At 31.6% G+C, this 24,908-nt stretch overlaps 2 protein-coding genes across 8 annotated transcripts in view; both read left to right on the top strand.

Annotated features, from left to right (window-relative positions):
• LOC146533944 (uncharacterized) overlaps positions 1 to 18,343 on the top strand; it is a 40,447-nt gene extending 22,104 nt beyond the window's left edge. For 5 of the 6 annotated variants that reach the window (XM_085194083.1, XM_085194081.1, XM_085194082.1 and 2 more), the window contains 2 exons: positions 15,577 to 15,818; positions 16,323 to 18,343. In XM_085194083.1, coding sequence (XP_085050209.1) covers positions 15,577 to 15,818; positions 16,323 to 16,622 — 542 coding nt within the window. In that variant the 3' untranslated portion in view covers positions 16,623 to 18,343. Of the gene's footprint in view, positions 1 to 5,827; positions 6,058 to 15,576; positions 15,819 to 16,322 lie in introns of those variants that run through there. The other variant, XM_085194085.1, reaches the window with a different exon arrangement.
• A 2,552-nt stretch (positions 18,344 to 20,895) lies between these two features.
• On the top strand, positions 20,896 to 24,785 carry caly (ubiquitin carboxyl-terminal hydrolase calypso). 2 transcript variants are annotated; one of them, XM_085194078.1, is made up of 8 exons: positions 20,896 to 21,412; positions 21,483 to 21,630; positions 21,884 to 22,067; positions 22,181 to 22,332; positions 22,623 to 22,805; positions 23,249 to 23,319; positions 23,735 to 23,944; positions 24,218 to 24,785. In XM_085194078.1, the coding sequence occupies exons 1-8, from the start codon at positions 21,038 to 21,040 to the stop codon at positions 24,449 to 24,451; spliced, it is 1,557 nt and encodes a 518-aa protein (XP_085050204.1). In that variant the 5' UTR covers positions 20,896 to 21,037; the 3' UTR covers positions 24,452 to 24,785. The 2 variants fall into 2 exon arrangements, with proteins under 2 accessions (XP_085050204.1, XP_085050205.1); XM_085194079.1 differs by having other exon boundaries at positions 20,897 to 21,412; positions 24,237 to 24,785.
• Positions 24,786 to 24,908: the final 123 nt, after the last annotated feature.

The raw sequence follows: 24,908 nt of genomic DNA, 5'->3' as shown, positions 1-24,908 counted from the left end.
AAAGGCTTGCCTTTTGCTTGTAATTGACGTTGTAAATTTTCAGGGCGTAACTGAGGGGAGCAAGAATTTGATTGGACACGATTTACGTTCTTAAAACAAGACATTTTAATAATAACATGTTAAGAAAAAAATACAAAATCAGCTTTACTCTGTATCCCACACATAGCAGGGTAGGCTGAGAAAACCTAGTGTTAAGACACTCCGTTCTCCACTTTCTGCCGAATTCTGGAGACATTGCGTGTTGAGTAACAGAATTCAACGCCGCGCTTAGCCTCGACACCAGAGCGAAGAAATGGGAATATAAACGTAAATAAATATTTCACTTCCTCGAGTGGGGATCGACCCTACAACCGTCGCGTTACGGTCACTCCTTGTGCCGCTGCGCCATTCTATGACTTCATTATCAGATAATTTCACTCCGTGATGTGAAGAGAATTGATTTATGCCTTATCACGGTGCCAGCTAAAACTTTAATTTTGTTTTACTGATTAATCGTTTACACCTTTAGATGTCATTATATATGTTATACTAGTAAAAAAATTTTGTTAAATATTTAAAACTATAGTAATCTGTGTTTTAACTAGAAAAAACCTTCTTTATGTTAAAGAATCAGAGCGCGTCGCATGACGCTATTTTGCTGTGAATTAGTGCGTTTATACACAATAAAGCAATGAAGTCTTATTTTATTATTTAAACCATAATAAGAATAAAATAATCATAAAATATTTTTATATATTATAGTAAAGGAAATATTGGTTAAAAAATATTTTCCAAAATATTAAAATACATATCAGATATAAAATACCTCTTAACTGAACCTACTTGTATATTTTAAAGGAGTACAAACAACCACACATGTAAACCAATGTGTAATTGGAAAACACACCTACTTTCTTTAATATTTATAACAAAATTCAGCTTGCGGATTTAACAAACAATATTTTTTTATACTTATTGCTAATTGAGGTTAAAAGACAACGCACAGTCATCCGAATCAGAGACGGAACTGGCGAGTTGTATCGTGTCGCTAAAACTCTCACTAAATCACAGCTTACATTTTTGATGTGCCATAAAATGTGGTTGTTAGCAGTTTCAATGAAAAACAAGCGTTGATCGGGGCATAGACCTGGTAGAGGGTTATTGGTGCCAAAAATATGTAAATAGATAGCTTTTCATTTATAAGATATATTTACGAGATACTTAAATAAAATTTATTTGGTTATGTATGCGATTTAAAACATTACATTACTTTATTATTGTTTTTGCAGCTTCACGCTGTATCCAGCATGTTAACACACTCCGCTCTTTATTTTCACCGAATTCTGTAGGCGACACCAGAACGAAGAAATGAAAATATGAAATATTTGATTTCCTCGAGTGGGAATCGAATCCACAACCTGCCGCACTTAAGGTCACACGCTTGTAACCCTGCGTTACAACTGGCCTCATATTTTTAAAATTTTCTACGTGTTTTAGCAACAATTTCTTACTAGCTATTGCGTATAATAAACATGGGTTAATTCTGTTGTTTAGCGAGTCTGTGTAATGGAAACTATTTTTGTTTTACGTGAAGGTCGTATTTGAGATTAAACATTAATTTGTTTAGAATATATTTATCTCCCTTTAGTGTACATACGAGTATACTGAATACTGAGTTTGTGCTTTTATATTCTTATCCTTAGAAATTATATTTAAAATATAATTTAAATTTAAGAAAGTTTTTAATGCTTAAGTTTAAATTTTCTTACATCATTCTGATTTTGCTAACATATATCTATTATTCTTACGCTTTACACATAGTTTGAAACAATGTTTAGTTTATCGTTTGGTTATAAAAACATGTACCTATACATACATATATAGGGCATTAACAAAGATTTTAATTGATTTTAAGATTATAGTGCACATTGCACAAACAACTAATAATAATATAATGTATGAGTATTGTTAACTATAACTTATTAACAACATAAATTTATTTAGGTGAATTACCTGTTATTGTAGACAAACACGTGTAAATTATATACAATTGTGTTTTAAATAATAAATAATTATTATTTCAAGAAAATTTGCGTAACCTTAGCTTACGGGTATTCCTTGATATTTAAACAGCTCATCGATTATACAAAATATTACTTGGTAACCTATACCTCATTTACTACGACTTTAACTGTTATATTTCATCGAAAATAAGTTAAAATTTACGAAAAATAATGTTTATAAAAAGTACAGTAATCGATATTTAAAATTTTGTAAAAAGTTCAAATCAAGGCTTTTTGTTATGCTTCACTTAGTCGCTGAATAATTGATCATAATTGGATTAGTCCACTTAGTTTATCCATTTCTGTACAACACGCTATTGATTGACCTGATATTTCCATGCGACGAACATATAACCTTTGGTTGATGAAATTGTTACATTAAACTGTTTTCTGCAATTTAAATATAATCACAATGGCAATCAGGTAATGGCATCAAAACTATAATATATACAATGTTTATAATATTCCGAAATGTTTATTAGAAAGTAATGTTTCATAATTTACCACAGCGACAACCGTTGAAAAATAAAATCTTATAATCTTTATTACAAACCTAATAATTCGTAACGGGGATATATATTTATTTTCAAAATAAAAGGATTAATATTCATTTTTCAACCAATTAACGAATTAAATATTCCCAACGAGCCTTGTAAAATTTAAATGTTGGCTCTTAATGGTTTTATTTTAGAGAAAATATGTATTATTCATTTCTATGTCGATTATTTCAAAGTATACCTAGTATTATTCTCTTGACAAAATTCAAAACTATTGGGCTTGTTTTTCTTTTTAGTGTTATATATACAGTCGAGTTTTTTGTTAAAATAATCATAGTAGCTGCATTTACAAGTTGTTTTCTTACAATATCAAAACAAACAAACGTTTAAAATTAGCACCCGACCTGGCGCGATCACTTCTGAGCGCTCCCAAATTGATTTTACCACCAATCTGATTAATATAAGCTCGGCCCCCAAATAAAACGGCGAAACGTCACAAACCATAATAGAATGACCCAAATGTCAAGTCGTTATTAATATATCTGAGTGAAGTCATTAACACTGCGCGTAAATAGACTTCAGCTACGATCTTAAGATTTGTGTTGCTTATTTGTATTTCTCACAGTCTCGCTATTTCCATCCATACGGAAGTGTGCTAATAATAATAAATGATGCCCACGTAATAGAAGAGTTAAAAGAGTGACATTTTGTTTACTTTATCAACATCAATATAAAAGTTATGGGCTCTAGTTTTACGAATACATCAATATATTAAGGCAAAGGCAATAATGGGTGGAATATGTTTCAGGAGTAAAACAAGTCGGGTACTACGTAGAGCAGGGGTTGCCGGACGGTAATGAAAATTACGTAGTCATTATATAAGACGATTAAATATAGCTAATACTGATTTTAAGTTGAAGGCGACAACGTGTTTTAGTTTTATAGAATAATATAAATATTAAATATAGAAGTAATATACTCTATTTAAATATCAACATAGTTTTCTAAATTATTCGAGTATTCTAAATTAAATCAAATGCCATTTATTTATTTTACGAGCGTTCCAATTGTTTATGTGTTTTTAAGTATTTATATAGGAATGTCTTAAATTTGTTATAATCTGTGGTATTCAGTGCAGGTTGTGACGGCAATAAACACAATTTTATACGTTACATAGGATACAGTAAATCTTACTTACTACAAAGGCAAATGCTTAAATACTTAGTCTTATTTTAAATCTATGTGCTGATCATAAATTTAAAAAGTAACAAGTTATAAAAAAGTAGTAGATAATACAAGCATGTTTAAATTGTATATTATATACATATTTGGTTATAGTTTCGCTTACTTTTCCAAATTATCGAATGGATGCTACAAGCTGTTTAAACTGTTTTGTAGGACTTTGTAATTTAATTTATATTTATTATGTATAATTATAATTTTTAAAGAGTTGTATTTAGTATAAATAATATTTTTTAATTTTAAAAATGTTTCAGTGACAAATGTTATAGTGCACAATTGAATTAAAATTGATTTACAATGATTTCTAGGACAACTCAGAATTGCTATTAGTATGAATCATTAAATCACTTAATTTATTATAAACTTAGTCGGAATTGTATATAGCTGAGGTACATAATATGTAATTGTAATCATTCTTTATAATAGTCTGCTTAGTGCTAAAACTAGTAGAATATTTAAATTAACTTTTTACACTACAGTCTGTATCTATAAATCGCTCTGAAAACCGAGATCGGCCTTCGAATGCCGTTTTGATTCCCAAATTACATATCTAGGAATGAAAACGGCATCTCAAAATCGATTTCAAACTTGAGAGCGATTTAAAAAATACGGGCCTATATTTCTAAATTTGACGTCAAAACCATACCACCATGATAATAATGTTGTCGAACCTTTAGGAAGATTTAGGTCTATGTATATTGAAATCACCATTTGCTGAAATTTTATCCTTATGTGCGTCAAAATGGAATATTACCAGAAAAATATTTTATGCTACGTTATTGATTAATGTTATATTGAATTATCTTTTGTATTATTGAGCTATACTTAATCATTTATATTATAAATAAAATAATTAAATCAGCTTCACGTTGTATCCCGCACACAGCGGGGTAGGCAGAGGAAACCTAGTGTTAAGACACTCCGTTCCCCATTTTCTGCCGAATTCTGGAGGCATTGCGTGTTGAGTGGCAGAACTCAACGCCCCGCTTTGCCTCGACACCAGAGCGGAGAAATGGAAATATAAACGTAAATAAATATTTCATTTCCTCGAGTGGGGATCGAACTCACAACCGTCGCGTTACAGTCACATAATAATGGGGCACAATTTATCCTATCTACGGATAGGTATCGGATTCTAAAATATCCTCATCAGTATAAATAACTACATACGTGACCACGAACACGATATCTTGTATTCCACTAAGTTTTTGCACTCAAGAAAAATACCTTAAACAGTCATAGTCATTGCATAATGTTACGGAACGACTGCCCCATTTACAAAACAAGTCCTAAGACTTGTCTAAACAAGCTCTTACATTTTTGTTAAATTGTTAGCAAATTAATTATTTATTAATTGTATTATTATTAATTGAGTATTAAACGGAAAGTGAACAATTGTATATTCTCTTTAATTTAGTAAGGTGGTTAAGCTAATACTAAAAACGTTATGACAAGCAGGGCTCATTCTAATAAATCAATGCATATTGTTGACCTTCAATTGCGTAGTCGCATTAAAGCAATTAATCTTCGGTAAAACTGTTTAAGTTAGGTATTAGTATCAAATATAGCATTAGCTTGGCAACACTTTCGACTTTTCTATATGAGGAAATAAATATAACTTTGTCAGCTGTTAATTTTTTTGTAGTATAGGATGCCAAATACTTTTTAAAAGGTATACAAAACAAAAAAAAAACCGAATTAGAAACTGATTAGAAAATTTTCGATTATTATATGTTTGTTATAGCATTATAATATATAAGAATATAACTTTTCCTTTCCTTTATTTATTCTGATAATGTATTAAAAAATAACCCAAGAAATTATAATACTGAATAGGTAATTAATCTTATAACATTTGGATATTTCCCGCCATCTCGTAATGGATTTTCAGATCTGGAAGATAAACTTATTCTTAGAAATATATGAATAATCTTACATGGAAGTCACGGTAGCGTGTGTCGCGTACGCCACACCACCGCCTACGTCACAACTCACAGCCTGACTCGCTTTTTAACGAATAATTATAAGCTGGTGGCCGAGCCTTCACCGCCATACGTATAGCATTCAGCGCCGAGGTCGGACGTTGTACGAACTTATCAATACAATTAAGTGATAACAGTAATTTGAAGTGATATTTGACGTCATCATAGAAACAATTATACTCGTTACCTGTGGGCTGTGATATAGTCAATCGAGTGTCGTAATTATAAACTATATATACTAGGAAAGTGTTTGTGCCAACGCTAAATTGGATTTTCTGCATTTAGACACACCAGGTGGGTACGATAATATTGTTTTGTAATTATAATATGATTTATTTTTTGTATAGTCTTATTATCTTAGAAAAGTAAAAATATTATGCATACATATAAAATTATTTAAATAATATTTATGCACATACTCAACAAATATATATAATAGGTATCTAAATGTTCTTCAAAGGATAAAAAATGAACCTTCAACCTGTGTTAAGTCAAGTAGATATGTACTCGTATGTGTAAACTAAAATACAAGTAGTTTTTGTAATTATCTTGTATATTCTTTGTCAATTGTATTGTTATTGATTTCTGAACATGACAGCCGTTGCGTAAAAATATATACATCTAAACTTATAAGAACTTATATTCTAAGTAAATATTAAAACAAAATCCTAATTTATAGTTGTAACTTGTATAATGTAGTCGAGTTAATTTTATTTGTAATAAACATATGTATAACTATGAAGCACATACTATAAAATAGTGATTTGTTTAATGAACATATTTTCACTCTCGTTCGTCTTTCAACTGCAATGTCAAGTCAATTTTATAATTATTCTACCTACCTAAAAACATATACAATTAGTAGAAAAAGCCACTTGTGGCTCAGGGGCACAAACTGTGGCTGTAATCGCAACAGGTTGTGGGAACGATGCCCTCAAAGAAATGAAATATTGTGTCTTTCCTCTGGTGTAGAGGCAAAGCGCGGCGTTGAATTCCGCCACTCAACACGCGATTCCTCCAGAATTCGGTGGAAAGTCTCAATAATAAGCTCTAAGAGTCTTAATAATAAGCTCTGTCTACTTATCCTGCAACATACGGGATACAGCGTGAAATTGAAAAAAACTGTAGGTACAATATAACTGACAGTACCAATTCACCGAGTCCACCCTGTGACTAATACAGGTAAAGAGGCCTTATCTGATTCATATAATTGCCCGGATTGGATTACATGTATGTCATCATGATGTATGTAGATATAATAATATTATATGAAATATTAAAACAATCCAAAAGGAAAACATAAGACTGTTTGTTACGCCACACCATATGCAGAATACCTGTAATAGCTGTACGGAAGCCCATTAAAAACCATAGTGTATGCTCTATAGAGTTACGAGACTAAACAAAGTTCTAGAATTTAACATTCATGAGATAATATGAAGTGTAGTAACATAATGACCTTAACTGAGAAATAGTCAATAATATATTTTTAATTGTACAGCTGGATATTTAAAAATACAACTGGTATTATACATTATATTATAGTTATTAATACATAAGTTATATAAATTTTCAATGAATATGTGTATATAGTAAGTTTAATGTATGTACATAGTTCGTTATGGATTTTAACATTTTGTTTTTTCATGGTGTACTAAATAACACGTGATATTTTATTGTTGTCTTAAAAATAATCAAAGTAAACCAGCTTTACGCTGTATCCTGCACACAGCAGGGAACCTAGTGTTAAAACACTCCGTTTCCCACTCACCGCTGAATTTTGGAGGCATTGCGTGATGAGTGGCGGAAGAAATGAAAATACAAATGTAGATAAAGATTACATTTCCTCGAGTGGGGATCGAACCCGTAACCGTCACGTTACAGTTGCCCTTGTTCCGCTGCGCCACGACGGCCTTATATTATTATCTTAATACTTATAATATTTTCTATATACATATATAAAGAACAATAAGAAAATGCAACACAAAAAGACATTACGCAATTTCCATGGTAGCTATTGTGCAACAGTTGGCACGAGTCGATAAAGCACGGTATATTAAACCGACAGCACCTGTAAGTCATCGAACTCTACTAAGGTAGCTCAAAAGTAATGTCAAAAATTATTTTCATTCATTTATAAATTAAAAAACTCAGCGACATTTAATAACTCAGCTTTTTGGGTTATCTTTATATGCATAGTTATTAATATTCTTTTTACATATAACTATAATTGTTAAATGACTTCAACTTGTTGATTATAATATACATAAGTGGAGCATTTAGTATTATTACAGTTTTAGAAACGTCATTAAAATTTGAGGCCAGTCGTGGTGCAGAGGCACAAGCGTGTGACCAAACGTGGCATATGAGGGGTTCGATACCCACTTGAAAAAACTTAATATTTAATATATTCATTTCTTCGCTCTGGTGTGGAGGCAAAGCGCGGCGGGTCTCCAGAATTGGGCGAAAAGTAGGGAACACTTCCATCAAGTATTAACACTAGGCTTCTTTTTCATACCCTACTACATGCGGGATTCAGCATGAAGCTGAAAAATAATTAAATAACAATTATGGATTATACCTATTAATTTGTAGAAATAACGTTATTTATACAGTGTAAGTTTTTATCGGCCATGAAATATTATTTACTTGAGCACTTTGAAATAAACACTCAAAGCAGACAATGGTCCGCCGCATTCACGCTAACATGTTTGACGTTGCACAAGCCAAAGCCAGTCTGGGACTATTTCCGGCATCACGATATTGACTTTCAGTGGTTCAGTGTTAAGGGAATTGGTCACACTAGCACTCATTTAGACATCTATTTTTACCTACGAGCTCGTGAAAATAATTTCTCATGTTTATCTGCTTCATTTACCTTAAGTATAAACGTGATAGCTATTTTAATAAGAAGGTATTAAATTGTTTACTTCTTCAAGTTTTTGCTACATACAACAGATAAATAAATTATCGATCTATCCTTTAAATTATACTGCAGTGGAATTTCTGGTTTTACCTATTTATATTTTTTTAGTTAAGTGATGCTTATACAAGGAAACACAGAAAAAGAAATGTGGCATAAGACGACGAGATATTTATTATAATAGCTTATACAGCTACAAGTAACTAAATACGTTAGGTGATTGACGTAGACACATATAAAATGTTGATGATCGTATATTTACATATTGGGCAGGTTAAATAATATTTAACTTATATTATTGCCCTCTAACAAAAATCTTAAAAAAATATAACAGATAATTCACTGTTAAAAAGAAATTATGTTCTAGAAATGGCGGCTCTATCTTAATTTTGGTACAACAGTTAATAAGTAGCTTTAAATATTATTAATATTTATTTGCTAATTTTGTAATAAGGATGCTTTAATATTAACACTATATAATTAGATAACACATTAAAAACAAAAACATATTAGAACTACCAGCGTCATGCCATTATTAAACACGTTTCTAAACAGGTTGAATGAAAGTACCAATTGAATGAAAACTGTGATGTAGGTTTTTCCACGCCACAATCTCTGTCCGATTAGGTTTTTAATTTTACCTTATAAGTATACAAGCAGACAAACTTGGATTTGCATTATATTATTTTTTATCGAAGCCTAAACAGATTTTTTTGTAGGATATCTATGTATATATTATCTCAAATTTCATACAAAATGCGAAAGAAACCAAGCATGAAGCTCGTTTCCTTTGAACCCCACAACAAAGTCAATGCATGACATAGAAGCTTAATATTTCCGAAGGACTGTAGACCTCGTTATTTGATGTTAATTTTCGCTCAATACCTCGTTCCGATTTTGAGTAAAATACTCCTTTACAAATGAACAACAAAGTGATCCTATAAAGATTTTTATTTGTTTTATTCTGATATAAGGAACCCTAAAAATGGAGAAATTTATTTTATTGAAAATATTATCTTCGAAACTAAACTGCTAATTGGAATATTACATACATTAAAAAAATATATATTTATCTAACCTAGAAAACCTGTAGGCGGGCATATAGTTAAGTGAAAGTTTTCTCTTATAAGGTTGGCCAGTGCGAGCGAACGTGAACTACGCTATTGATATTCTCCTCTAAGAATGAAAGTGAAAATTTACATTGTATTAAATGTGATTAGTATAAATCGAGATGCAATATAGGTAATTGCGAATCTACAGATTATAAGGAAAAACTAGTTACTGCCTGAGTAAAGAATAAATAATATACTGATATCTAGCAACAAAAACCACAAATGATGAAATAAGATAAAAATAAAATAACATAAAAGTAATTATTATTATTTAAAGACGAAAACAATGCAACTCTTTTAATTATTTGATAAATCTATGTATATATATAAAAGGACTTGTCCTCACTGACTGAGGTAAGACGCACGCACAGCCGTAACCGCTGTGCGTAGAAACGTGAAATTTGGACAGATGTTTACTTTCGTAATCTGGACATCCACTAAGAAGGGATTTTGAAAAATTTTAATCCTAAAGGGGTGAAATAGCGGTTGAAAGTTTGTATGGAAAAAAAATTAAATAGGCACCGATTTTTATAAAGTTGTAAATTTAGACTCTTAAAAATATTTCATTGAACACATGTTGCGTGGTTTATTTTAATTCATCCCCTAGGGGTGTAAAAAAGCAGGCGAAGCTGCGCGCGCCCGCTAGTTTATATATAATAAAAGATTGTGTTATAAATATGTGAAATCTATTAAAATAACCAATGCTGTACTTTTATTGATAATTCAGCATATGAGTTATAAGCATAACATGTATGCTGTTGAAGGTTACGAACGTTCAGGCTACGGTTTCCGTATCAAAAGGTCAGTTGTTTAATTCCACAGTAAAGAGAATGTCACGTTTGCGAAAAATAATTTATTTACGATAAAATTTATTTAATTTTATTCAATAGTATAACATTTTTATGCAAATATGACTTTGACATCACAAAAGCACAAATTAAATAATCCTATACAATATTCCTACTGTTAGCGTATTCTCGAACCATCTTTTTTCATAGGAACATTATGCGAATTCTTAGTATGAATGATCTTGTGTAATTAGAAATATAAGAAGCTTACATTATGTATAATCGTATGTTCATTTAAAAGTATTGTTCGTGTGACCTTGTATATTAAGAGATCTTTTTAGATAATTTTAGGATTTACGCTCAAGTAAATGAAAAGGTTATGATATAATGCTGCTAAAACTGTAAAACATTAACATTTACTAAAGGTTGTTGTAGATTGAAATAAAAACTCATCGTATATAGATGAGTTGTATTCACAATAAATGGAATGGAATCAAAGAGTGAAAATAAAATGATTGCTTATAACAAAACACTATAGCTTTCTGCGTGAAAGCTCCCCCTCCGTTCCACACGGAGTGCGCTCGCGCCGTCCAAACCGGTACATTTTCCCAGTTTTCAAATTCATTATACTGTTGATCTACTTAACTCACGTAATTGCAATAACGGCTATTGTTCTGAGGTAGTAGCTGGTTCATAGAACATGAATTCAAAAATTGCTGATATATTATTAACATTATTTTGAGATTATTATAACTTTTACTTTTTCATATGTATATGTAGTGTGTAGAACACTTTTAAATAAACATGAATAAAATTATTATTCAAAATAAATATCAATATTGTAAAATATAACTTTTTACCCTAAGTTTGTTGTAAGTGTAACAAATAATAAATATATTTCCTATTAAATAATAATACATAAGTAAGCTAAAATTTTCTTGATTAAGTCAAATTAAGAAGTTAAGTCCTATTTAGATCAATTAAAAGCTATACAGATATATTAGTTTCTGAAGTAAATATACACGCTTCCACCCTGTATATATAATATACTAGCGGCCCGCTCGCGGTTTCACCCGCGTGGACTATGTTATTATTAATTTCTGTTTCCATGACTACGTCCTAGTGACGTCTATGCAAAATTTGAGTCTCCTGGCATTTGTAGTAACGAAGTTTCATACAAACTTTCGACCCCAAAAACAACCCCTTGGAAGTCGAATATTGCAAATTCGTCTTAGCGAGCACCTACGTCCTATAAATAGTTTTATAGCAAAATTTAAGATTCCTAGCACTTGTAGTTTCTGAGATTTCGTGATGAGCGAGTGACCTTTCGATTTTATATATATAGATAAACTGTTTTCTGTCCAAAACAGATTTATAGTCCTATTTTTAAAAGCGGTCATCGTATTACAATTGTGTGTCAGGTCTCAGGTGAAAATGCTAGGCACGCAGATTGCAAATGCTGTAAACATAGTATCATATTCACTCCTATGTATATAAATATAAACTACGTATAAAGAATATAGCTACCTTACTGCAAACCTCGCAATAATTCCGTACTTTAGACAAAGATAATATGCTATTTATTTCTTTCATACATTTTCAAATTTATTTTGCATTATTACCTAAAATAGTTGAAATAAAAAATAAATGGAATAAAGTTTTTTTTTGATCCTCGACGCCTTGTGGACTTGTTTGTTTTTTTATATTCATCGACACAAAAAAAAGCTAAATTAAAATATAAAATCGTTTAATGTTCCATACCTAATTTTTTATTTTATAATTTTCCACTACACTTGCCTATATATATATTACTTATACATACAACGAAATAGCATTTTCTAAGTTCAACTTCTTTTCGTTTCTCCTTTGTGAATGACGTGTTTATTTTTATGTGCTCCATTTTGTTAAACAATAGAAATTTACTAGATTCCGTTATCTGGTAACGTATTTTTCCATTTTTATTTCATATTTAAATGCACAATTCACTTGTATACACTTGTATACGTGCAAGTGTCATACGTATAAATGAAACTGTTATAACGGTAACAGGTTTATTAAAAAACGCAATTTTATGTAATTTTTCTGGATTTGTCAATTAAACAAACTTTAAATTCTATTTGACAACTCCAATGTTATATTTCCAAAACAGAAGAAACATTATTGACATAAAATATATACCTACTTCGATGCTAAACAAAACGGCGACGAGACGTGTTAATTTTATTTTTCTGCATATTATTTCTTATATGTATACTTAAACGAGGCCAGTTGCAGTGCAGGGGGAGGTTGTGGATTCTATGCCCACTGGAGGAAATAAAATATTTAATATTTTCATTTCTTTGCTCTGATGTCGAGGCAGGGCGCGGCGTCGATTTTCGCCACACGACAAGCAATGCCTCCAGAATTCGGTGTAAAGTGGGGAGCGGAGTGTCTTAACACTAGGCTCTCTCTATCTACCTTGCTACCTGCGGGATACAGCGTGAAAATGAAAAAAATATATAGATAATATAGGTACTATCATACTATCATATCAAGCCACGTGATGTTTTTAATTTACTGTAATAAAGTGTATAAGCATGTCAATGTAGAAAACAGATAAAACAAACGTACCAATTTGTCGTGAGAAAAACACCTTAATGCAAATTTTATTATAAACCTGTTTATATTACTAATATTTGACGACATTTTATATTGTTCATTTATGTTAAAAGTTTTTACTTTAAAATAGAACACTATTCAGCTAATATTATGAATGATATTATTAAAGTGCTAGTTTAAACTAATATTAAATAAGCAACTGCGCATATAACATTAAAACTTAGTAAACTGCTTATCGTTTCCATTTATTAATATCCATTTTAATTTAAGCATAAAAAATTGCGTTTTAAACAATTTACTGTGATTTAAATAGGGTCGACTTCAATCCCATTACCGAATGATATCGTGTTAGCTGCTAGGAAGCCTTCTCAGTGCTGGCGTGGGTAGATCCTTACGTGGGTCACCTCCCATGCATTATTCAAACGAATGTTCTGTAACTATTAGATAATGATTACCTTTACTCTCTCTCTCTCTTTCTAATGTTCTCATTTATTTATAAATAGTCAATATGTTTTGGTTGTCAGTATTGGAACAGCAGATATGACTAATCTCTTTGTCATTATGATGAATGGATGCTAAAATATTATATTGATGTTATCACGCATGAAGAGTAGCCTCGATTTCTCCAGTTTTTCCGTTTTATGTTATTCTAAACCACTTGTTTTATTATAGCGTAATTGATAATGTTCTCTATTTCTTCTTTATTAGTTAATTGATAGATTTATTATATATATTTTTTTATTTTATTCCATAATAAATATTTTGATTACTTATCATCGTCGAGGAATTTAGGAAAAAAAAAATAAACAATAATCTACATATCCCACATAAAATTGATAAGATAAATATGGTAGATCTTGTTATTCTCAACATTCACTGTCTTCTATATAGTTCAACAAAACATTACATATATTTTGATTTTAATATAATTTAAATTTTATTTTAAAATATTTAATAAATAGCGTTAATATGGCCTGGCACGCCTATGCGGTAGCATTTAATACCGATTTACGAGGACACACGGGAACATGTAAGTTGTTCGTACTATTTTCTTGTTTTGTATTTAATATAATTACTCGTATTCTCCATATAGATTATACATACTCAATAGTTAAATAAACCTTAGAATGGTTGGTATAAAGAGGTGGAAACTAAAAATAAATGTAATTAATCCTTTAAAAGTTTTTGTGTTTGGATCGCACGTTCCGAACTTGACCCACATCTCCTGAGAACCTATTGTCTTTGTCCGACCTCGATTCATGTTAACCCAAAGTCTTCACTTTAAAACACTTGCATTTCCTTAAGCGTCCTTCTAAATGAGAGGCTATGGTTTCAATGGTTCTTGTCTTCACAATTTGGGATTCAATATTTATCAGGCCTGGCGTACCTACTTACCATTGAGAGAGTTTTTATATAATAAAATATTACAGTCGTGGACCTAGTTGTATAAAAGAATGAAAAATTATTCTGAATTTACTCAAATTATTGTTCAACGTCAAAGCAAAACTTTCCCAACTTTCATTTCGGACTTACTATTAAATGGAATACCGTTATATTATGGCTTTGCCCCAGTCACTGCATGACAACGCTTATCCACGCCTATGATGAGTTCACACACTTTATGTTCCAGTGAATGTCCAGTCATATAACAGATTTACGTTTTCTTCTTATAAATCAGGCTTTATGGAAGGCATTAATATTAATTATTAACAAGGTCATTTATGACTATAATTAATTAACTTGTAATAAGTTTTATAATAGCAAAAATAAGTAAGATATTTTTTCATGATTTTAAATTTATGTGCTATGTATGCTTGTAGCGAAGCTTGTAGCTATGAGGACACCTTAATAAGACAACCTATAAAAACTAGGCTCTACTATAAACTTAAGACATTGCCAGCTATATCTATCTATAATTGGTGTAAAGTGGTATACAAGGCGACGGCGAAACCGATAGCGCTTATTTCATAAAATAATTCAAATATATATCTAATATCTATACAAAATACGTTCTTGAGAATTTCAAATTTAAGTTACACATTACTATTAAAGTTTATTTTTTGTTTCTCTTATGTAAAAGGTTCAGGATCAGGAATTTCTATGTACATGTATTGTAAGATAATCTTTTAAAATTTAAATACATTCAAAATTTTTCATAATTTAGGTAAATTATTATTTTTTTTTAATTAATTTAATGATTTCTCAATATCATACTTATTACGTACCTATAAGTATATTTTATTTATCTACACCGCGAAAACATCTTTGAAGCGTCCTAATTAAAAGAACCATGGAATGGATGTTGGTAACTTGCAGGGCTTCTCGTATTGAACGAATAGTGCATAATAACATTACGCGGCATGTACTCATATATAATCGTATTTTGTTCCAGGCATGTCTCTAGACGAGGGTCGACAGTCGCAGCGGCCATACCGCTATGGCATGGTTCTGCTTTGCGCAGGCGCTCTGATCAACTGGCTGGGGCTGGCCGAGGACTACGCGGAGCCCGTGCGCTACGTGGGCGTGGCGTGCATCGTCGCCGGCGCGCTGCTCATCTGCGCGGCCATGTGCTGCTGGCTGCAGTCGCCCGCCAGGCAGCCGCAAAATGACCGCAATTCGCCAGACACCCACCAAGTGAGTTATGTTATGTTACCTTCAAATATCTGCCACATTTTTCAGGAAAGGCACCAAAATCGTTCATTTTTGGGTTCTTCACCTTTTTCCTTTTCGAGAATCAAATTATTGTGAGATCAAGCTTGCGTTCTCAAATAGCGGTAGCGAAGTATCGAGCTCAAATTAATATCAATTATTCAAATCTTTACGGTCCCTTGGGGCACAGAAAAAATCAAGCTTTTTAATTAATGCAATCAAAAGATACGACTAATTATGCATCATAAGTTCGTAAACCTGTATTTATGGCTCATTTCATACAAGATGAGTGCATACGCACGCAAACTTATGCTTGTCAACTTTTATGACTGAGATTCGTACAACCTTCAGTGGGCGAATCCGACTCACACTTCACACGTTTTGTAATCACTCTAATATTGTTTAACTGAGAAAGCAATTGAAATTGCAATTATTTTTATAGAATTAAAGTAATATTAGATTTAAAGAACTTCACCTTTTCAATTCCAGATTGACGATCCAATCCACGTTATATCAATGCCAGACGAGGAGACGATGCAGCAAAAACCTCCAGACTACGACACGGTGGCGGGCGCGCCGCCAACTTACGACGACGCTATCAAGCTGAACCCGGCGCGCCTGCTGCCCGCCACCAGTAGCGCCCGCAGCGCCGCCCCTCCGCCCCCGCCCCCGCCGCACGCCGACGTCATCCCGGGCCAGCTGGACGAGGCGCCCGTGCCGGTGCACGCGCCCTCGCCGGTTCCCAAGACGCCGCCGCCGCCCTACCGGCCGCCGCAAGCCATCAGATGAGAGGTGGGCGCTCCCGGCGCGACCCTTGTGTTACTTTAAATCGACTGCTGTTTCATGTGATGTGACTATGACTTGTAAATACGCTTTGCGCCGCGAGCGGCTGACCCCGGAGCTCCTCGGAAGCATCGTCCTAAGCGGTATTATTTCATTATATCATAATATGGATCCACTGTCCACACATGGAACGAGTTTATTTTATTTAATCTTAGTAGAACGTCGACTGTAGAGACGAAGCGTACTTATGTGATATTAAAGAGTGAATATTAATAGATACTTAAATACCTACGAGCTGTATATATTTGTTATAAAAATTTTGTAAATTAAACACACTGAGCGAACTTAGAAATACCTCTTCCAAATAGCCGAAATTTCTATTACCTACATTTTAAAATTTCATAAACTGATAAAAAATACAAAAAAAAATTAGAGTAGCGCTGTGCCATTAATAATTAATTCATAATGATAGTTGTGTAATCATCATATTTGGTACAGTATTGTATTGACGTCCGTGGCTGGTTTGGTTGTTGATTTTTTAACTATATATTTATTGCTCAATTGATTGTACTCGAGTAAATAAAAGAGACTACTTAAAAGAATTTAAAAATAATTTTGTAAGCGTCAGATAAAATAAAATCGAACTGACAGTAACCTGCGCTTTTAACTGCTAACCCGACATAACAAAAAGATTTCATTAGCAATACCTAATATAAGTTTATTATAACACATTGTACATAGAATGTACTGCATATGTAATTTATTGGTACTATCTGTGTATAAGGTAAATACTTCGTAGCTAGTGACTTGTGATACTTCATTGTTAGCTGTAGACACTTGACGGCAGGAGAGGTGTGTTGTTTTCATATTTATACTATATATTACGTACGATGGCATTTTACAACTCACTCTTAAATTCCTGTTGTCAATTAACCTTAAAGTTAGGTAATAATAAAGTTGAAAACCAATCTGTTTGTTTCTATTCTAGTCTTAAATTAACGACTATGATAAATAAACTTTTTGTTAATCACCAAGGCATATAAATTTGTATCTGTACAAGTTTTTATTGCACAACTCTATGGTGATGTTTTCTTTTTTTTTTCATTAAATTTTACAGTATTTGTTATTTTTAATTCTACGCAATATCAGTTAACCTTACACATAATTTATGTTAATCATTATTTTATCAGGCAGCTTTGAAACATCCTTGTATACATATCATTTGTAAATAAGTATTAGCATATCGAAACAATTATATCAACCATGAGATTGCTGATTTTGAATTAACATGTTACTGCAGTTGGTTTCTAGTAATATGTTAAATATGCTATAAACAAAAGGCGTGTGTCGTACTCTGTTGGTTATAAATATTGTCTAAAGAATAAAATCATCTATCTTAAAGTTTATTTTTAAATAACGCAAAAAAATTAAATCAATAATTAACTTTCATTAGTTGGTTAAGTTCATATGGCCTAAAGTAATAATATGAAATGGTAAACACGTATGTTAATTGTCAACACTTGAACACCAATCGAATTATTTTCTAATTGATCTGTGAGATTGCAATGAATTGGGACCAATAATGTAACGTACGTGACCTTCTGGTTATAACTAACTGTTTGTTTTAAGGTTAACAATGCTGAAGTTGTGCATTTATTATTTGTACATTTTACAAACTTACAAAATTTGAGTGTACATACAAAATAAATGTTGTTGCGAAAAAAAAATGTTTTTGTTTAATACCCATAGTGTATAAAACACTTATTTTTATTTTTTTTTTTTGTATTACCAATTTAAAATAATATTCTGTTCATGAACATTGTGATAAGAAACTCAATTAGTAATTTATTGCTTTTTAATGAAGTTATAAGTATCTCTCTATTATATGACTTCAATATAATAAAACCTGTATATATTATTAAAATGACCTTGGTTACCTACACTGATGCATGCTTTAAATAACTTTAAATAATAGGATTCTTTTAACAGGCTTATCTAACTAATGTAATGACGCATGTAACAGGTTTCTTTTGTCATTTAAGTGCTCATAAAAGTGGAAAATTATTAATACCTATTTGTGACTAGTCATAAATCACAGGCTAGTAAATTGTAACTTGATTTTCCTTATCATTTGTAATAGGGAAAAACGAGGACCCTTTTTATTTTCTTAATATTTTTATATTTTAGTCATTAAAATCTCAAGTTGTTTCATAAAAAAAATACGGTGGGAGTTGCACTCGCGCACCGAGGTTTCCGTACCAATTTCAGAATTGTACGTCAACTGGGAAACGGAAGTACAACTTACTTAAGTTTATAAACTTAAGTATGCGGGTATGAGTGCATACTGCACTCATTTTGTATGCAATGAACTACAAATATAAGTTTGTTATTGTTTTTTTCTTTTAAATACCTATTACCTTTATCTATGCTATAAAACTTTGCTTCGTACCAAATTTCAAGATTCTAAGTTCACGGGAAGTACCGTGTAGGTTTTGATTCCCTTGCGTGTTTTGAAAATTTGCGGCATAATGCGGTCATTAAAAGGTAATTAAAAGTTTGATTTTTTCACAGCTCTAATTGACTTGTCGAGTATGCCGGCTTACATCAATACTTTCTATTAAATAAAACATGTCAGTTATGAAGATATAATCTAACCTTTCAGTTATTTATTTAGTGATTATTCTTTTCAGTCCCTTATTTCACACGAGGCCATCGTGGCAAAGTGGGACCTTAACTGCATCTAATTGTACCTAAACACGACAGTTGTGATCAAGTAAATGTGTTCTGTGGTTGTGATTTCAATTGCCTCGTGGAGCAACGTGTAATTTCCCTGTCTTAAATTTGGGAGAAAAGTGTGTCTTTGTACTTTTAACAAAAAAATATTTTCTCTCCCTGCTTGTTTGTACTCTGTCCTATAAGGAAATAAAACATAAAAAAGTAAAAAAAAATATCTTAAAATTAAAAAGAGTAGGTAATATTGAGGAATTACACCATCGAAATAATTGTATCATCGATACGCATATTAACAAATCATAATATATTCTTTATAATATATTATGATTTGTTTATAATATATATATATATTATAATTTGAATTAACCGCCGCAAATCATCGCAAAGATACTTTGATACAAGTTTAGATCCTGTCGGATATATTTTGACAAACGTGACCAATGCTAATATAATGTTAAATATATTGTTAAATAGTATTATTTATAAAATAACTAGTGGGCCCGGACGCGGCTACGCCCGCGAAAATATAAGCCTAAATCATTAAAATAAGTTAAAAAATAATAATAAGTGGAGATTTATTATTAGAAAAAATATCTGAGTAACCGAAATGAACAAACCAAAGAAGTAAAAGTAACTAAAGGAAATTCTTAATATTAGAAAAAAAAACCTAAAGTTTGCTGTGCGCGCGTACTAAACATTTTTCTATATTAAATAATTATTAATTTTTGCGAACAATATTAAATAAAATCTCAAATGATTAAAATTACGATATTTTAAGTGTATAACATCGGTATAGATAACCGAACTGAGATAAATTAATTATAAGCAGCAAATAATTACATAAAAAATAATAGTAATTCGAAAATCTATAAAAATTTACAAAATCATCAAAGTCATCCGCCCGTTCGCGTCGGTCATACTCATATTATGCCGCCCGAAGGCTAGGTCATTTGGAAGCAGTCACATCTTAATTATTTATTAGAATGTTATACAGTAAATTATAATTTCCATCTAGATGAAATGCTAAAAGTGACTATTATATTTATTTTTATAAGGATGAATATCAAATTATAGAAATCATCTAATTTTTGTTAATGATTTGTATAAAGAGATTTGTATAAATCTATATCGGCGCGCACCATGTATGCATTAAGCAAACTCACTTTGGGTGACGTTTTCTTAAAACAGCAAACTTTGCAAGCTGTTGCTTAGCAACGCGTAGCGAAGATTGTTATTAACATGGCGGAATAAATTCCTTGTCAAATTAATTATTTTAATATATTGGTATATAACGAAAATATTACAAATATGAGAAAAAAAAAGTATCCTATGTTCATCCCGGGACCCTCAAATATCTCTATATGAGTATTTTATCACAATTAAATTAGCGGTTTGGCCCTGATTGCGGAAAAGACAGACAGACAGACAGAGTTACTTTCGAATTTATAATATAGGTATGGATAGTTTTTAAAGTATTATTATTAAATAAAAATTAATAAGTCTATAATTTGTGCCTGAGTCCATAGACAAAATAAAAAAGTCAAATCGTATGTCAAATGTCGTATGTTATTGTTTATATACTATATTTTTCTTGTTAGTTATTTCCTTATTTCATGTTTGAAAAATGCGATAAAATAACAAACGTATAAATATACAAATATTAATAATCATTTTACAAAAATATATAGATGAAAATAATGCCAGTTGAATTAAATAGTCTTACAGAAGGGTGGTTAGAATTGGAAAGTGATCCAGGCCTATTTACTCTTTTACTGGAAGATTTTGGTGTAAAAGGAGTCCAAGTGGAAGAAATATATGACTTACATAAACCTCTTGAAAGTCCAGTGTATGGATTCATTTTCTTATTTCGATGGATAGAGGAAAGACGTTCTAGACGTAAATTTGTTGAACAAACGGAAAGTTTTGTACGAGATGAAGAAACAATTAATAATATCTTCTTCGCTCAACAAATGGTTCCAAATAGCTGTGCTACTCATGCATTGCTATCTATATTACTAAACTGTCCTAACCTTCATTTAGGTGAAACTTTAAGCAGACTAAAGGTGATATATTCATATTTCAACAAATTGTTCTTTGTGATTATTTAGAGTTTTAATGGTGCAATTTTTTTAGCATCATACTCTTGGTATGAATCCGGAGAATAAAGGCTGGGCCATAGGTAACACTCCCGAGCTAGCATGTGCACATAATTCTCATGCCATACCACAAGCTCGTAAAAAGACTGATAAAAATGCAGGAGTATCAACTGGTCGTTTCACAGGCATGTACTTATTAGTGTTTATATCTCTGCCTAATTTTACTAACTAAAATATATTTTTTTAATTTTTTTATAGTATTTAATCTTATGGTAGAAATCTTCCTGAGCACAATGTTTTCTTTAAGTTGTATTTCCAAAAATCTATTGAATAGTTACAAAAATATAGGCCTAAATTATGGTTGTTGATTTATTAATAAAGTATATTTTATATATACTGCATATGAGATATAAATTATTATATGTAAATTATTTTTAGGTGAAGCTTACCACTTTGTTAGTTTTGTACCAATCAATGGACATCTTTTTGAATTAGATGGTCTAAAGCCATATCCTACAGATCATGGTCCTTGGGCTATAGATGAAGATTGGACAGATAAGTTTCGAAGAGTTATGGCTGAGAGGTTGGGAAGAGATGCTGGAGAACAAGTTCATGACATCAGGTCAAATACAATACTTAACAATATTTAATATGAGTATTACTTTTATAAAAAAATATATAATCTATGATTGATTATACAACAGTACAGTTTGTTATTAAAAAATTTAATTACAGGTTTAATCTAATGGCAGTTGTACCAGATAGAAGAATAGCTCTGACACATAGATTAAATATATTAGAAATTAATCAGAAAAGGGTGAAAGAAGCTATATCCAAAATTGGCAAACACTTACGACACCTACTAAACAAGAATAAAGACTTTAATGGTACAATAACATATTTATTGGATTTTTTAAAAATAAAACAATATATATTGATGTGAAACCATAACAGTTTAATCTTCAATAAATGGATGTATATAGTAATCCAGCACTCTCTAAATATAATCCTTCAAATAAATATAAAAAAGTTTTCAAACAAGAATATAGAAGTTGTCAAACATTCTACCTTGAGATATATTATTAACAAATGGAGTGTCTCAACACTAGGTTCCCTCTGCCTACCCTGCTGTGTACAGAATATAGCGTGGAGCTGATTTTTATTTCTTTATTTCCAGATGATACAGTTTCCCTAAATAATACCAGTATTAATGATAATACTATCCAAATATCAGAAGATGCCATCCTAAATGGTCTGGATGCATCTGAAGTTTCATCAGTTGATATAGATTTTACTCATTCTATTACAATCGAAATTGGTTCTATGGAAAGAGCCCAGTTTGACAACACTTTAAGTTTAGGTAAGAGTATGTTCAATATTATCTCTAATTTCATATTTACACTGTATACTTAGAGCATCCCTGCATACAGAAGGTTTGTGACCTAATGTTGAGACACTGTACGCCACTCTCCGTACAATTTACAATCAAAATAACTATCTTGGTTAGCAAACAAACCTTCAACCATCACATTTACAATCAGATACTGTAATGCTGCACTACAGCCTTTAATTTATTAGTATTATTTATTAGTGGTATGCACTAATAAAATTATTATTTTAAGTTAAGTTTTTATAAGTGTTCCAGAAGACAATATACATTAATTTGTAATCATAATAATCAAAGAATATTGTGAAATGTTGATTGAAATAAATTTCAAGTTAAAAAGAATATTGATAAACTCAAAGCTATATACAAATTATCTTACTAGATTTGTTTTTATTATTTTGTATTTCTTATTACAGCTGATCCAGTAGAACCTTCTGCAGTTGTAAAATTCGTTACTATTAATGGAGAAAATGAAATACTGTCAGATGTAAGTCAGTGTTTTTTATCATGTTGCTGTATCCTACATTTAGCAGGAGAGGCAGATGGAACCTAGTGTGAAGACATTCCGTTAACCACATTCCGCCCTATTTTCGAGACATTTACGTGTTGAGAGGCTGAAATTCGACACCGCGCTTTGTCTTGTTACAAGTGAAGAATTGAAAATAATTAGATTATAAATAAAAAGGTATCGATAATCTTTAGAATAGGCATGAATGAATTATTTGTGAGGACCATGAAAGTTATTTTAATTTTTAAAATTTTACATCTGTATTGTGTGAGCCCAGTCGTAGCTAATTTATGTAAACGCGAGAGGTTGAGGGTCCCATTCCCATTCGAGGAAATTAAATATTGCATCCTTGCGCTACAAGTGGGCTTAATGATGCAAAATAATTTTATTGTAGATCTATCCAACGTCCACTACTGCCCTTGTAAAAAGTAATGACCTGCCAATAGTACTATGCACCGAAGTAATACCAGAACAACCATACAGAATGAGGAAGTTGTTATTCACACATTCAGAGTTGAACTCTCTAATGAGCAGCATTATCGGCGAGGTCCAGTCGTGTCAGCAGGCTCTGAACGACGAGAATGATAAGAGGGATATGTATAAGGTATTTGTAAAAATATATTTTCTAAATTGTTTTATACATCATGTGTGAGAGCAATTAAAATAATTTAAATTAAATGAGATACTGTCTATTTCGTCAATTTAACATCTTATATAATACATTTTCATTCTTCTGAACATACAATGAGAATATAATTCACCTTGTTTTTTTTTTTTAACTTTACGCTGGGCGCAGAGAAAAACTAGCGCCAAAACTTGTCATTCTCAATTTTCTAATATACCATAAATTTGAAATATCTCAACGTAATATCAGTAGGTTTGCAATACTTGTGTAGGTCGACGACTGCCGTCGCACGCACAACTACGACGAGTTCATCTGCACGTTCCTGTCGATGCTGGCGGAGCGCGGCGTGTTGGCCGAACTCGTGGCGGCGCAGCTGGAGCGCGGCCGGAGTGCGCGTGTCCGCCGCCGCCGGCCCCGGCCACGGCCGCGCGCCCGCCCTCGCCCGCGACCACGCGCACGCAAGTGAAACACTTATGTTGTATGTGATTAGGACAAACTTAAATGATGTATCTATATGCTCTCTCCTAGCTAGTGCCCTATTTAAGTAGTGTGGTATAATCGCTGCTTTGTGTCTGGATGCAACATTAGGCGGCGATATAATACTGTAATGATATAATACTTAAAAATTTATTAATAAGACCGTACCGCACCGTACCGATGTATTGATACTATTTTCATTATGCATACAGAAATTGTATGTAACTTTAGATTTATAAGAACAATATAATGTAGTTAAAATTATTTGTAGCAGCTCCGTGCTATGTTTGGCGAAAAGCAGAAAAAAAACAAACACCCCGACTGCATAAAACTAAAAAGAAAAGAAGCCTAATATTTTATTATTTATTAACCTTCGGGATCTGTAAGTAATTCTTCAATCAATAAAAAGTTTACCCAGAACCCCGCATAATTTAAAAAGTTCCTGACTGTTAATCCTAATTAACTA

Source organism: Heliconius melpomene, chromosome 12 (genome assembly GCF_056956725.1).
Source record: "Heliconius melpomene rosina isolate 202511_hmr_F chromosome 12, ASM5695672v1, whole genome shotgun sequence".
NCBI lineage: Eukaryota > Metazoa > Arthropoda > Insecta > Lepidoptera > Nymphalidae > Heliconius > Heliconius melpomene.
This window is presented reverse-complemented; position numbering and strand designations above follow the sequence as displayed.